Source organism: Varroa destructor, unplaced genomic scaffold (assembly GCF_002443255.2).
Source record: "Varroa destructor unplaced genomic scaffold, Vdes_3.0 BEIS01000002.1, whole genome shotgun sequence".
Classification (NCBI taxonomy): domain Eukaryota; kingdom Metazoa; phylum Arthropoda; class Arachnida; order Mesostigmata; family Varroidae; genus Varroa; species Varroa destructor.
In genome coordinates this window covers 47218407-47232289 of record NW_019211455.1, presented here as the reverse complement: position 1 = coordinate 47232289, position 13883 = coordinate 47218407, and the positions used below count along the sequence as shown (strand labels likewise).

General features: G+C 39.7%; 1 protein-coding gene across 3 annotated transcripts in view; it reads left to right on the top strand.

Annotated features, from left to right (window-relative positions):
* LOC147757904 (uncharacterized) overlaps positions 1-11628 on the top strand; it is a 57290-nt gene extending 45662 nt beyond the window's left edge. For 2 of the 3 annotated variants that reach the window (XM_086981287.1, XM_086981285.1), the window contains 2 exons: positions 4547-4752; positions 7618-11628. In XM_086981287.1, the coding sequence (XP_086837413.1) occupies positions 4547-4563 (17 nt within the window). In that variant the 3' untranslated portion in view covers positions 4564-4752; positions 7618-11628. The remainder of the gene's footprint in view (positions 1-4546; positions 4753-7617) is intronic. The other variant, XM_086981286.1, reaches the window with a different exon arrangement.
* The last annotated feature ends 2255 nt before the right edge of the window (positions 11629-13883 follow it).

Genomic DNA, 13883 nt, shown 5'->3' with positions numbered 1-13883 from the left:
TATAAACATACAGAATGTAACGATTGCAGCCGAATCCACTCATCAAGCTCTTTGTTATATGTGGGAAGGAAATGCACAAACCGAACTGAAGGACACCGACGACGAAACGCTAACAAAGTACAATATCTTCTTCCGTGTTTTTCAACGGTAACCAATTTTCTTAAATTAATACACATGCCTACACACTGTCTATCTCGTATCTCGTCCCAAGTCTACGCGGCAAATATATACGGATAAATAAATTGCTTAAAGTCAAATGAGCGGCATAGAACGTAACTACTATACCGCCATTCTGTTTTTGGAGCTGAATCGACAATAAGTCCCTTGAGAGTAGAGGGAAGGCTGTCGTGCGAAAACTTAGCCATGTAGAAGCACACGCAAAGTTAGATAATGAACAAAAAGAGATACAACGTATTACAATGTGTCAGCTCCTTTTACTGGCCTAGTGCTATCACGAAGAAAGCAGTTGAAACGATGGGTTAGGCCTGTGTGTCGAGGGGACTGCGAGACGAGTCAGATACGAAAAGAAGCAAGAACGAAAAAGACAAAGGAGGGGGCACAGAAAGAGGCCAACCCGAGAGAAAAAAAAGGCAAACACGAGAAAATTCATGTACATAGAGCCTGGCCTGCAAGTCTTTTTAGCACGACGAGGATACCGTAGTCTGTCGAATATATCCATATAGTAAAGATCGGAACTGAAAATCTATGGAGACTGGGAGAGCGTTTGAGAAGCGAATAGATTCAATCTGTTCCCGGCTGGGGAGGAAAGCGTGTTGACTATCTGCCTCATGCTTGGGCTCGTTCGATACGAGTGCTGGAGATAGCGTATAGAGACATAAGCGCAGAAAGGATGTAGTATAACAAGGCCAATAATGAAAAAAATCCTGGAATAGAAATAAAAAGTAACGCAATCTACTAGCGACAATAATAACGGAACACCCGCAAGCACTATATCAGAGTACGCTGTACAGCTCGACTCTAGTTACTTTTTTAGTCCTGAAAGTCTCCTAAGGATAGAGAGATTATACTTCAAAGATGGGTAGTATTCCTCTGTAATCAATCTATTCTGTAATATATGTTTTAAACGCACATGCGTAGTAAGACTTGAATTTACTACCTTATTTAAGCAGTGTATCACTCAGCTTATACAGCGAGCAAGTCTAACATGCATATAAGAGGATATTTTAGAGTTTATATTAAAAAAAAAAACAAACTTTATATAACATAGCTTATTCATTTTGAAATTGAGTCGTTAAAAATTAAACGTTGAAATTTTAGTGGAGTTGTAATTGGATTGATAGCCAAACTAAGCGCTCTTGATATGATTTTTATTGCGGATTAGATTAAAGTACTAAGGCGTGCATGTATAATAAAACAGAGTATCACAAATAGTGGGCGACGAACCAGTCTACTGAACACTCAAATAGTCCTCATTGATTTAAGTTGCTAGGCTGGAAAGTACCGTCTGTAACTTATACCCCTTTAGCACCGCCAAAACGTTAACCAAGCGCATTTCGTGAAGCTAGCGTGAATGATAAAAACTGTGATCCCCCAATATTATCTCGATATTCCTGAAAAAGTCATAGAATCTGAAAAAAACTTAAACATTCGCTGGTGTTATGACGAAAACATCTCTAAGTGTACCTGACAGGATGATGCATGCTATATCTGTTTATTACTATTATCTGCGTTTATTATTATTATTTTTTTTATTATAGATTTACCTAGAATTTACAAGAGAACACCGTTTGGCACATATCAAATTTATTTTAAATAGTTTGTGTATAAACTTTGTGTACAAAACATGTTTAAATAAAATATATCTAGGACAAATATGGCTATACTACCTGTGTTAGGTGAGTCTACGAGTACTAGTTAAATCTTGTCTTACAAAAGCGTGATATCTACACAGTTACGTCAACCGCATGTTGGACATGTACTTCTTTGTTTTCGGACATGGAATAGTATCTCATAGGGCCAAATAGCAAGTGATTCTTGACCCTTTTTATCTGCACTTCAAGGACACTTTTCACAGTTACACTGTCACGCCCAGAAGAACGGCCCAATTCACGGCACGGTTTTAGTCCTCTTAGCCGCCTCCTCAACTATAATTCAAAACACACTTCACTCACACATATTAGTCTCCATGGTGGTGCAGTGAATTTCCCCGCTAAACCTGTATAGGTCTATGTGAGTCCTGAGCCGTGCGCAACTGCATTGCATTTTGTCTTGGGAGAGGCCAGCCGTTCGATAAACTTGACGGCAGTACCGGACGTCGAACTTAAGGCAGTTATTTAGATTAGTAAGCACATGAAACGTAAAATTATACTTGGTTGCATAACAATTAAAAAAAATGTTGTAGCATCCGTACGCTAAACGTAATTTTATCTGATAGGAAAAAATATCGAATAAATGCACGAACAAATCATGCTCTCTGCAAAGATGACTGTTTTGCTCTAACGATATGTGCCAGCTTGTCGGGTTTCGCTACTCCAAAAAAATGTATTAAGTATATAACATACTCGCATACGATGCAATTTGTGTAAATCAAAAAGTTATTTATAAATATTTGGTCATCAAGCAATATCAGTATCAAGTTCTAACCAAGCATTAAAGACATGCCGTTCAGATTTAGTAGGCGGAAATTTTATAGTGGCAGACAAGTACCTCAGCAGAAAGATTTAGTCTGGAGATAACTCTCGAGTTGTAAATTTTAAAAAGTACACATGTGATTAAATAAAAAAAAATCAAATGATAGCATATTGCACATTTAGGCATTACAAGCCCAATGTAAAAATCTTTATTACGAGCAGAAACGTTATCCTAAGTGAATTACAAGCGACGGGTGCGCGTTACGATTCAAATGTTATATTAATCGCCATAAAAACAAAGCAAAGTCTATCCCATTCATTTAGGCATCTGCTACTTCATAGGGAGAGAGCAGAAGTCATAAGCATCAGAAACTAGGCGGAGCAGGACAAAGGCGCGTAAATCGCTCTGTGGAACGGCCAAGTCGAAAAGTGGCAGGGCGCAGAACGTCGGCGGATTTTCTTTTTTATGTAAAGTTTTTGGAGTCGTTCCCTTCAGACGTAGCATTCGGGATTTAGCTTCACCAACTGTATAACCGGTGTGCGTTTTAGCGCAGGTCTACCTAAGGTTTCTCCAACGGACGTTCGAAACAGCATGGTCAGCACACAAGCAGCTCTTATTAATAATAGTTACTATTACTCCTGGTTTTGCTGATTATTTATTTCCGGATATAACGCTTGCCAGTGCTGGGATTTTGGGGTCGCTAGCTATGACTGGAATGGCGGCGCACTCGAAAGAAATACGCATTAGCTTGCTGGTCCGCGTCAAGGCGTACAAAGATGCTGTCGTTACGAAAACATGCTCTCCTTCTAATGAGGTAGCACAGGCGCCATCTATCGGCAACTACTCGCTAACTTACCTAGTGTCCGAATCCTGTGAGAGACAGAAATCACAGAATTAGTTCCGGAAGACTCAGTGCTGGTGTTAGGACGCAGCACGATACGGAACGCTACAATGTAGTAGTAAGAGTCATAGGAAGGAATTATTTTGGAAGGCTCGCTTTTATCGAGTGCAACGAAAAGTAATTAGAAAAAAAAAAACATCGGTTAGGTTGATCGGAGGCAGGTGCCAAGGTGTTCTGTTCGCGCTTCAATATTTCGAATTTCAATAACGGCATTATGCCTATTTTTGATTAATCTATAATACATGCGGTAATGTTTAGTTAACAGTCAACTTGACTAGTTCAGCTTTTTCTTTTAGGAAAACGATTTGTTATATAAATTACAGAAACACCATTCCGTAGACTTTAGATGATTTATAATCTGTTTTTAATGGTTCTGTGTGTACACGAAACTCACGAGAGAGCCGTAAGGAATGTAAATGTTGACCCAGATGTGACCATATAAGATTGACCGTTCTTTTAAACGCTTAGCTTTCACACCTATTCAACGAGGTGCCTACTTGATAAATAAACTCAGCTTTTACCTTAGCGGCGATATATGTCTCTCACTTAAATGTTTCGTCATAGTCTTTCGAAGACAATAAAGCTATTTCAAATGGCTATAATAGTAGGTAAACCTCTTTGGCCCAAAATAAGCAGGAAGTCCTCAATGTCAATTTTAGGCGGCCTTTTTTGCGCACATTTTCTAAATTTACTTAATCGTGACGTTCAGTACACAGATATTTAAAAATTGTTATTTAACTAATTACGAAATCTAAAGCTTTTAAGTGAATTCTTTTATTTATTTTTTTAGTGTTGCCGCTTGATTCAAGATCGTGGTAGTTAGTCACATGAAAATTAACCACTATTTTTTGGGTTCAGCTACATGTTGTCGCCGTGGGTTGGCGATTGCTTTATCTGAAAAAACTTTAGGTTTCATGCTTTGCGTAGATAAAATTTCAGTGGCAAGATATATGCCTGTATTATTGGACTCGGGTCGGCGATCTCTTCATTAGCATATTTAAGTTCCGTTTTGTTTGAGCTAGCAGTCATCTTGTTTGTGGATCCGTTTCTCAGGACAAAGGAACGTCTGACCTGAACAACCTGATGCCGAACCTTCATACGCAAACGGGTAGAACGCAGATGTTTGCTGCTGCATAGAGGTACCGCCATGCCTACTAGTGCATTTTACTACGGAAAATTGATATAATGGTGGTAAATTCTGGTATCAAAACATAATACTAGCATGACATCAAGATCTATGCTAGTGTGTATACTAACCAGTAAGTAAGTAAATGATTCATATCCCATTTACAATATATGTAAACTTCATATAACAGCACGCATGTGCCGTATGGAATATAGATAGTATGTATAGAGACGCAATCTAAGAAATCTTAGTCTTTGACGGTTGTCTTCCTTAGGCATGTAAAAGCACACAGCCTACCTAAAATAATAAATAATTGGGCCTTCAAAGCAAAGTTCTTTAATTCTTTAATAATAATAAGTTCTTCTCATTTATTTAGGATTCTCAGCTATAAGTGGACAAGTGCTCGAGTCGTCTATTTTTAAATATGGTATTAAGGCCTTTCCCACCTGTACAGTATTTTAGGTTGAGGGTAAATAGACCGGCTAGCTGCTTTTGTTGCAGGCCTATTTAAAGTGGACGTCCGTTTTTCTTTCCTATAAAATCGTACAGGTATTCTTTATAAGCACATCATATTTAAGCGTTCTCACATTAAGTTCCTACTGCCTATCAAGATTCTATCCGCTTGTTATTCTCGCGAGTGATAGTAACAATTGCAGATTTGGTAAGAAGCCCTGATGTCGTACATCTCATTTGTCAAAAGGTATTACGCATCTTGCAATCAATGCCATTTCCATAAGTGGCTAAGTTGTCAGACGAAGTTATCCCAGGTGTAATTAAATACTCGAAACATAATATTGGCTACTCAATAACTGTGCTCGTACATCTGTCTCATGCTTAACTTCGAGCACTTTTATCTGTCAATCCGAGGCTGTTTGTAAGTATCGATAGATTTCGAGACGGAATCGCGGATCCGACTATCAAGACCTGTCGACAGAACAGTTTTTTAAAAAGAAGGTTAGCCTGTTAGAAATCTAGCTAGATTTTTCTCTGCCGTGCTAAATAATGCACGGCAGAGAAAAATCAAATTGGGACTGCCTGTAGCAAAGGCAAGCTAATTTGGATTGGTTAAGTCGCCTTTCGAAATATTATGCTTAACGAAGGAAGTATAAAGTTATACTAGTACACTTTTGTTTTTTTTTATCAACGAGTGCAGGACCGTATTAATTTGCGTGTGCCCAGCCAGATCAAGACGTTCTGATCTGAAGTTCCTGACACAACCGCCTGCCTGACTCCTCGAACACGCAGGGATTAATTCGTTGCAACGTCTCATTTTCTTGATTGTTCATAATCATTAAATATATTTGGGGAACATTGTTCCATAATAGAATCACCAGCAGTTTGTAGTAACAATTAAAAGCGGAAAAATTCAGCCCTATACCCCTCAGAAAGTCTACAATATTCACTGGATCCATATGCTGCCCGCATAACGTTCAAAGCCGCTAAAAGATATATTGGCCTAAACGTCATCTATTCGGTTTGAAATTGTATTTGGAAGGATAGAAGTTCCCAGTATTTAGTACTAGAATTTGTACAGAATAAGTAACGTCGTTACATTGATATAGAACGGCAGACACAGAATTTGGCGAAAACTAGTCACAACAAGACGCAATGCTCACTTCCCATAGGCGCTTTTTAAATCTTCTATTTTATAATCATCAATTCTCAGTTGGGTGAGCTGTCTGCCTCATTTCAGATCTTGTCTCACCAGTCAGCGTCTAAAATAAAAACGGTTTTACAGCTCAACTTAATTTAGGAGTCTGAATAGTTATTTCGTATACCAGCAGGCAATTGCATATTGTGATCTACTTTAAGGCACGACCATAAGTATTTCGAGTTTTATAACCAAACGTTTATGATTTTTTCATATTTACATAAATAGTACATATTTTTTTTTTATAAAAATACTATTTGGTTTTTTATTTTTATTAGAGTACAATGAAAGAGTTTTCGTTTTGTTTTTTTTTATTTGCAAGCCCTGTGAAGAGCACATATCTTTCCACACACATATGTCACTGTAAAAATCAAAATACCACAAGTATGTAAACTATTATTTACATGATATATATAATATAAGCAGCTGGCTATGTGTAACATCTGCGTTGCTTTTCGCAGCTGACCACGAGTTCCAGACATACAGTTCATAGGCGAAAACATCATTCGATTGTATTTGCTAAGTTATACGGTAGCGGTGTAATTTATCGTTGCATATATTTAGGAAACTTACCGAGTAAGTTATGAGCGAGAGAATCGAAAAGCAGCTGGTAAGCACCTAAAAACTTTGCGAGCTACCTTTTTCCGTTATGCTCAGCACGCGTGTATTACCAATCAAAACACTGGGTCTCGTTATCTAAAATGACCGATTCTACAAATGATCGGTAGATATTCACTGGAAGAGTTATGAAGTCCATACACCGTCAGATGTAATGCAAGCGTGCAACGCGTACGATAATGCCGCGACAGAATGCTTTTACCTAATACCGATTGTAGTAGTAGTATGGCTTTCTCGCACGTAGTACGTGCCAGTGAGGCAATAACACTAGTCACAATAGCAGCAATTGTAAATAATTTTGGATATATGTGTCAAGGGACTTTTGCTTTACCTCGCCTGCATATCACAGTAACACTATGTAGCTAGTAACTATTCTAGCCACTTTCCTACGTACATGGTAGGGCTAGCTTTAACCACCTGTCCTGCGAGTCCTGTTTTGAATCATTCATGCCACCGACCTCATTGTTGGGCGACTTGTTATCATTTCTTCGTTGTGCGCTCCCGTTCGTACATAAACTTGATTAGAGAAAAGAACGTATACTATGGGCAACGTCACCTGAAGTCCAGTGCGAGATTTGGGTTAACACAGACTGCGCCTTATTCTAGAGCAGTACAACAGCGTTACCACTTAATGTCAATTTTTTGCCACTAGTCCATATATAAGGCGGATTACCCCATTCACAAATTGCTCCGTTCAACAATTATAAATACGAGGCTGATTGGTTTCAGACGACGCGGCCGATAACGGCGAGAAAGGGTGAATTCAAATTTCACTGTTGGCTGGACCCAAGGACATCCTCTCGGTTATCAGCCAGTGTCGATTTACGAAGCACCCAGGCGCCTTGGAATAAATAGTTCGAACTGTAGGATTTTGAGAATACGCTGTTGCATTGGATAAATGATCGCCTACGGTGAAGATCCAGATCATTATCGGGTACATCCAGCCTGCTACGTCCTCATTGCTGTGAGATAGGTTAACAAAACTGTGGGACTGTGGGACGCGCGTATAGAAGTCTATATGCGCGTCCCACAGACGTAACATGTGGTCCACCTTAATGTCAGGCAAAGAAGAAGTTACAACTTCTACGGTACCTAGCAATTGATATCACTGCAACTTGATATATTACGATAAAGTTACCAAGGGTGGTTGGGAAGAAGTATTCAAACACTTGGCTTATACTGAGAACTACTTGATTTTCAATCGCCTTGGAACACTGCAGAAAACTAGTGAGCGCAAATACACGATGACTCGGATAGACTTCGGTGCAACCTGTGGGTTACTCAATGGGTTACCTTCCAGCCGGTTTACAAGCATTGCAAGTTCATGTCGGACACGACTATACTCGAAAACATTCGAAAACCTCGAGATATTCGTATCCCAACCGTTACATATGCTGATTCGTAAATACTTACGTTTTCATATGCCAACTTATGGCTATTGTTTTGCCATAAGTTGGCATATGAAGACTACTATGAAGAGCAGTACTTAGGTTGGCTAAGTCAGCTCGAGAACGACTTGTTTAGGACATCGAATGTGGCCGCTCTTCAGTGCGCAGCGACTCCATGCAGCTTGTTTATGCTACAATAGCATGTGGACAAAGAAACGTGTGTACAGATGACATTACCATGTTGGATATTGTTAAAATAGTTAATTAGATAAAAGACTAGCAGTGTTTTTATTACCTCAAGTATGCACGATTAACGGAAGGTGAGCTTGCTGAAATCGATTCGGGTAAATTTGTCGATTTGCTTGTCCACAAAACGAACCGTGAGCGGGTACTTTGTTTTTGGACACCAACTTTGTTACACACGCTTTGCCTTGTTCGGACCCACAACGCTGTTGTTTATTGAAGAGCTAATTACAATACTGATTAGCCAAGGCCTATTCGCTCCTACCATCTATAGCCGCTACCCAGAATATTCAGATATGAATGTAGACCTCAAGGAACAGCTTTCGACAAACTCAATATTGGATACGCAGCGGTGGTGTCATCATACCGTAGGGTCTTATGATGTTATCTTGAAACTGCGATATTTGGCAGCCCAGATGGCGTCACGAAGGCCATTACATTAATCTACTTGGCGCCCACATTTCATTGCAAGTCATTGGCGAACTCAGAGCAGGGAGTTATATTATAGTTATCAGCAGGTAGCTCATCCGTCTTCATTTGAAGGACCTGTCCCCTTTCTTCTGTAAGGATAAAAAATGTGAGTATTGAATACGCTGCGAAGCTCTAATGAACTCTCATTATATGCGGCGTTCAAAATACTACAGAAGGGTAATAGATTATATAGCAAAAAACTGAAGGGGGAAAAATTAAAATAGTTATTAATTAAAAATAGGTTAAAATTCAAATAGACGATCACGTGATTAACGATTGCCTTTCTACAGTGTTCTCCTCTAGCGAGATTGGTACGAATCCTAGAAATTATTTTCTAAAAAACTATACTTACAAGAAGTGTACGGATATATAGTGGCACAGAAGGCTCGATTGGCAGCAAACGAATATTTAAAAAAAACGCGAAAACTTTCTTTGGTAATTTCACGCTACGAACGCGCGTCACAGTTGAACATTATGTTTGAGCGCTTAAATGTATATCCACTAAAAACACCTTTAATAGATTTGAAGTGACCATCAATAATTGGACTTACTCATAATTTATTGGAAGCTGCCCAACGAAATTTCAGAAAGTTTCCCAAATGCGTTTTGCGGTCGTTTTATCAACTGTAGAAGATTTGTCGAAGAATCGAAGCTAACTCTGGTTGGTACTATTGCAGCATCAAAGAGTTAAAAAGCCCAAAGTGTGTATATAATAAAAGATGTAAAATCTAAAAATATTTCAAATGTCCGTATTACGTCCGGTATTCAAGTTGTTGAAGCATCCTTTAAACGGACGGCTCCTTCCAGTACGGAGCGCAGTATATCTACTGCCAGATTCGAACCTGGACCACCACGTGTCACAAACTTCAGGAAACAAATACGTTAGTTACTGCGATATTACGGAAGGAGGTTTACATAGGACGAGACCTAATAGCTGTCTGCTTCTCTTGTTGAGAATATACCCGTCGCGATCAAAGGTGACGGCAATTTCCTCTAAGTCCATTTTATTGTTTTTGGTCTGGCATCTCAACGGTGACAGTCCTTCACTGATAGAAAAGATACGTAGAAAACTGTGTCCCGACGAAGCGAAACGAACATCTGCGATGGCCTCATTGATCTCTACGAACTCGGTTCCATCGTTCAATCCTTAATGGTTTTTTGGATTTTGGTTCAATGGACCTTTTGATTGGGTTGGTCGGCTAAAAGTCAGTTGTTTTGTCATGAGCAGTCCTGCGCAAAACAAGAATGAGGGAAGGGTAAATGGGTTGCGTGCTGAGTCTCCGTCACCCAGCAATAACCGAATCGTTTTCTATTTTCGGTACGCCACCTCATAACCAAGACCTTTGCGAGGTGTTCTGTGAGCTTTACTAAACAAATGGTAGCGATTCTTGCCGAAAATTTACGATTAGTAAACGACAAACGTTTTGTACGTGTGTATTTTAATATGGTCCTTCCCTTTCATTACAGCGGGAATGTACAAAGAAAATAAAGCATACTTGCCCCCCATTTTATTCAACATGTCTACACTGCAAATAATAGAGGATAGCATGGCTACCGCCGTGAGATGTCGGATATCACCAAAAATGTAACCCTGGAATGTTATATTGCATTCTGAGGGTTCAACGGGCAAAAAAAATCAGATTTCACGAGAAAAATTTAGTAGCTGTTGTGGTGCAATTTTAGCGCTTCGTAACTTGCTCTTTCTTTCTTTCTTTCTTTCTGCCGCGACAGCGGACTCTATCGTATTAGAATACTGCCGTCCGAAAACTACATAATAAATGTTTCGTTTGAATTTTCCGCCCAGCGCTGGTGTTAAATCTCGCTTCCGACAACTATTGGATCAGGTAATAGTCTCTCACACGCGGCTGAATCGTCACTATGATGGTAACAACATCGTGCCCGTGATGGCACTGTACTAACTCGTTTACCTACTAAGGTTCGTGACACGTGAGCTGTTCGGGATTCGAAATCGGCCATAGACGGTACAGTGTCCCGTGCTGAGAGAGGCGAGACATCTGAAGCAATGCTTGACCAAAGCAAGACCAGACGTAAGAGTCGAAACATGAATTTAGTGAAAAGCCCACTAATGGTTGTTTATATGCCTGTATATTTATACACTTGTGTAGTAAGTGTATTTTTGTTGGAAGTAACAATGCTTTAAAGTGTTTAGTCACAAACCGTTTAGAGAGAAGATTGTTTAAATGCTATCCTCAAAACTCGATGGACTTAAGCAGAAATTGGAAAGATGTCAAAACTCGATATTTTTCTCATGTAGACGAAACATACTAACCTTAAGGGCTGTATGATAAAATACTAACTCGATTGACAATAGTTAGTCGACAATTATCGGTTGGATGTATCCGTTTGTATCACATACTAAACGCATTAATTGCTTGTGTTTATGTAAATCTGAGGTTGACTGAATCTGGTATAGATGCAATGTCGAGCTGAAAAACCTCTAACATGTATGTACTTCGGGTAGTTCTGGAAAAAGCACAGAAGTCTCATTTGATGCAATCACTCCTGTCCCGCATCCTTACAAGGCAAGCATTGGTCAATCTACAAGAAGCAACTCTGTATTGATTTTCTTGTTAAGTTTTTAATAAATTGTTATTGTTGTGGTATTAATTTCTATGTAGCTTTACAGGTTATAATTTTCAGCGGTGATACATATAACGTATACTACTACTTACGTTAATGAGATTTCAACTGATTTTTTGAATAGGACTTCTCGATTTAAAAAAGCATCTTATGTAATATTTAAAGAAAATTTTTAGAAAAAAATATCATTTTTTTCCTGCAACTTAGGGTGACGAACGGAAGGGAAACTTACTGAAAAACCACATATATAGGGATATATATCCCTTATGTAGATATATCCCAACTTTTAAAGTTACATTGAACCAGCAGCAACTTGGTTAACGGGCCAATACTCAGCCGCCATAGCTTGTAGGATTAATCAATGGCCGGTACGCCACATGCATCTTAATCCTTAACCGTTTGATGGCAAGCAAAAACAAGGTTTTACAAAAAAGAAATTTCTATTCGACATACTTGATGCCAAAAGAGGTTTTCACTTGCAAAGACTAAATGTATTCACAACGCAGAACAGTAATTGAACTAAAAGCACAAACTACATTAGACATACAGTTACAAGTTTATGACCCGCATTTACCCAAGCACGCGACAAATCATGTGATTACCAATTAATGCCTTCCAACGGCATTAGACGTTTGAATATTCTATCGCTGCGCTTTCATCCCGACGCCTTACCTTTACAGATGTGAGTTTGTGAGCGAGGGAGCTGCACAGTCTGATTTCGTTGCCATGACACCGGTATAAGATCTTCTCCTCGCCGATGCGTTAACACACGGGGTACGATGTGACTGTTTGATGTAACGTTTTACTCAGATAGGGCTCCCCAACACTGCGGCTCCCTGTACAATACACAGGTCGGCAAATTACGCAAAAAACAACAGATTGCATCTGGTCTGTAGATTGCCTCGTGTCCATAGTACCTGTGAATGTAGCAGTTACGGCTAAAACTAGCAACGGCAGCACGACAATAACAACGCTTCGCCTAGTAAACTATACGACACGCCTATTGCATCGTATGCGTGCCGACTGCGTGCCGTGCGGCAATAAAACCATACCCCCGACATCTAGTCGCCTAACCAGCTCGAGACGGCTTTCGACATCCCTAAGCTTCATTGTCACGTACTATGTACTAATAAAGCGGCCGCATACTGCCCCACCACGGCAGCCTTTAGGGTGCTCGGATCGGTGGTAGTTTGAAAGGTAGAACAAAAAAACGCTCAATCTTGAAAACGCATTCTCGATGTTCTCCTCGAAGCGAACGAACGAATCGCTCTTCAGTCTTAGAAAACGAAGAGCTGCCTGGGCAATGTGGCTTTTCGCGCGCACACATAACACAGCTAAGCAATAGAACAGACGCAGGCTCTGATGCGAGACAAATGGCCGAATAAAATGCATTGAAGGAACAACAGTATGGTCAACCCCGTTTGTCGCCGTCTTCGTCGTCATAAACTAATATTGCAGCGTGCTTATAACGAAACTCGTTAGGCGATGCAGGAAGATACGAGCCTTTAAAGGAGAGTTGAAGAAGCTCTGTGTTTCTTAAGCTTGCACCTGACGTTGGCAGTACGATAATAATCATAATTTCGTTATATTGCAGACAACAGTGAATTTCGTTCTGGCTCATAACAAGCAGCATTTAGGTTGTAAGGATTTTTGGCTAAGACAGGCCATGCCAGGTTTAGATAACAGCAAAAAATGTTCAGAACTTTAAAAATTATATGAAGGGGAAACTGTACTGGGTTTCTTCTCCTAAAGGGGGAAACGAAGATTTGCTTATATGCAGTCGGAAATGGAATGTCACCATCCGGCTTAGAAAAAGGGACGGGAAAGATGACGGAACACATAGAGATTCAGAGGAAAACACGATATGAAGAAGCCCCGAAGCCGAAAAGTTATGCCCGAGAACCGTTATTGTGGTCAATTTCGTCAGTTAGCGGTGTTTTGATGGGTTCGTTCCACACACAACATAAAGGGATGCTGGTTTCAGTTATCTAAATTGCACGGTGGAAATTGTTGTTATTTGTATACTTAAAGAAACCCACGTAATCGTCGCTGACAAATAACATTTAGCAACGGTCTACAGTTTACTCGTTTTTATCGCTAAGCGTTATACACCTGATGCAGCACTTACCTCAAGCCTTGTCAAAATGCACAAATTTGTGTGAGAGAAGCGTTAGCATTTGAGTATGGCGTTATTGACATCGGCAAACTATATTTGGTAACCGATGTCGCAAGTTGTCCTCTTATTATCAAAAATTGATTCTGAGACCTGAGATACTTCATTGGAACACAGAA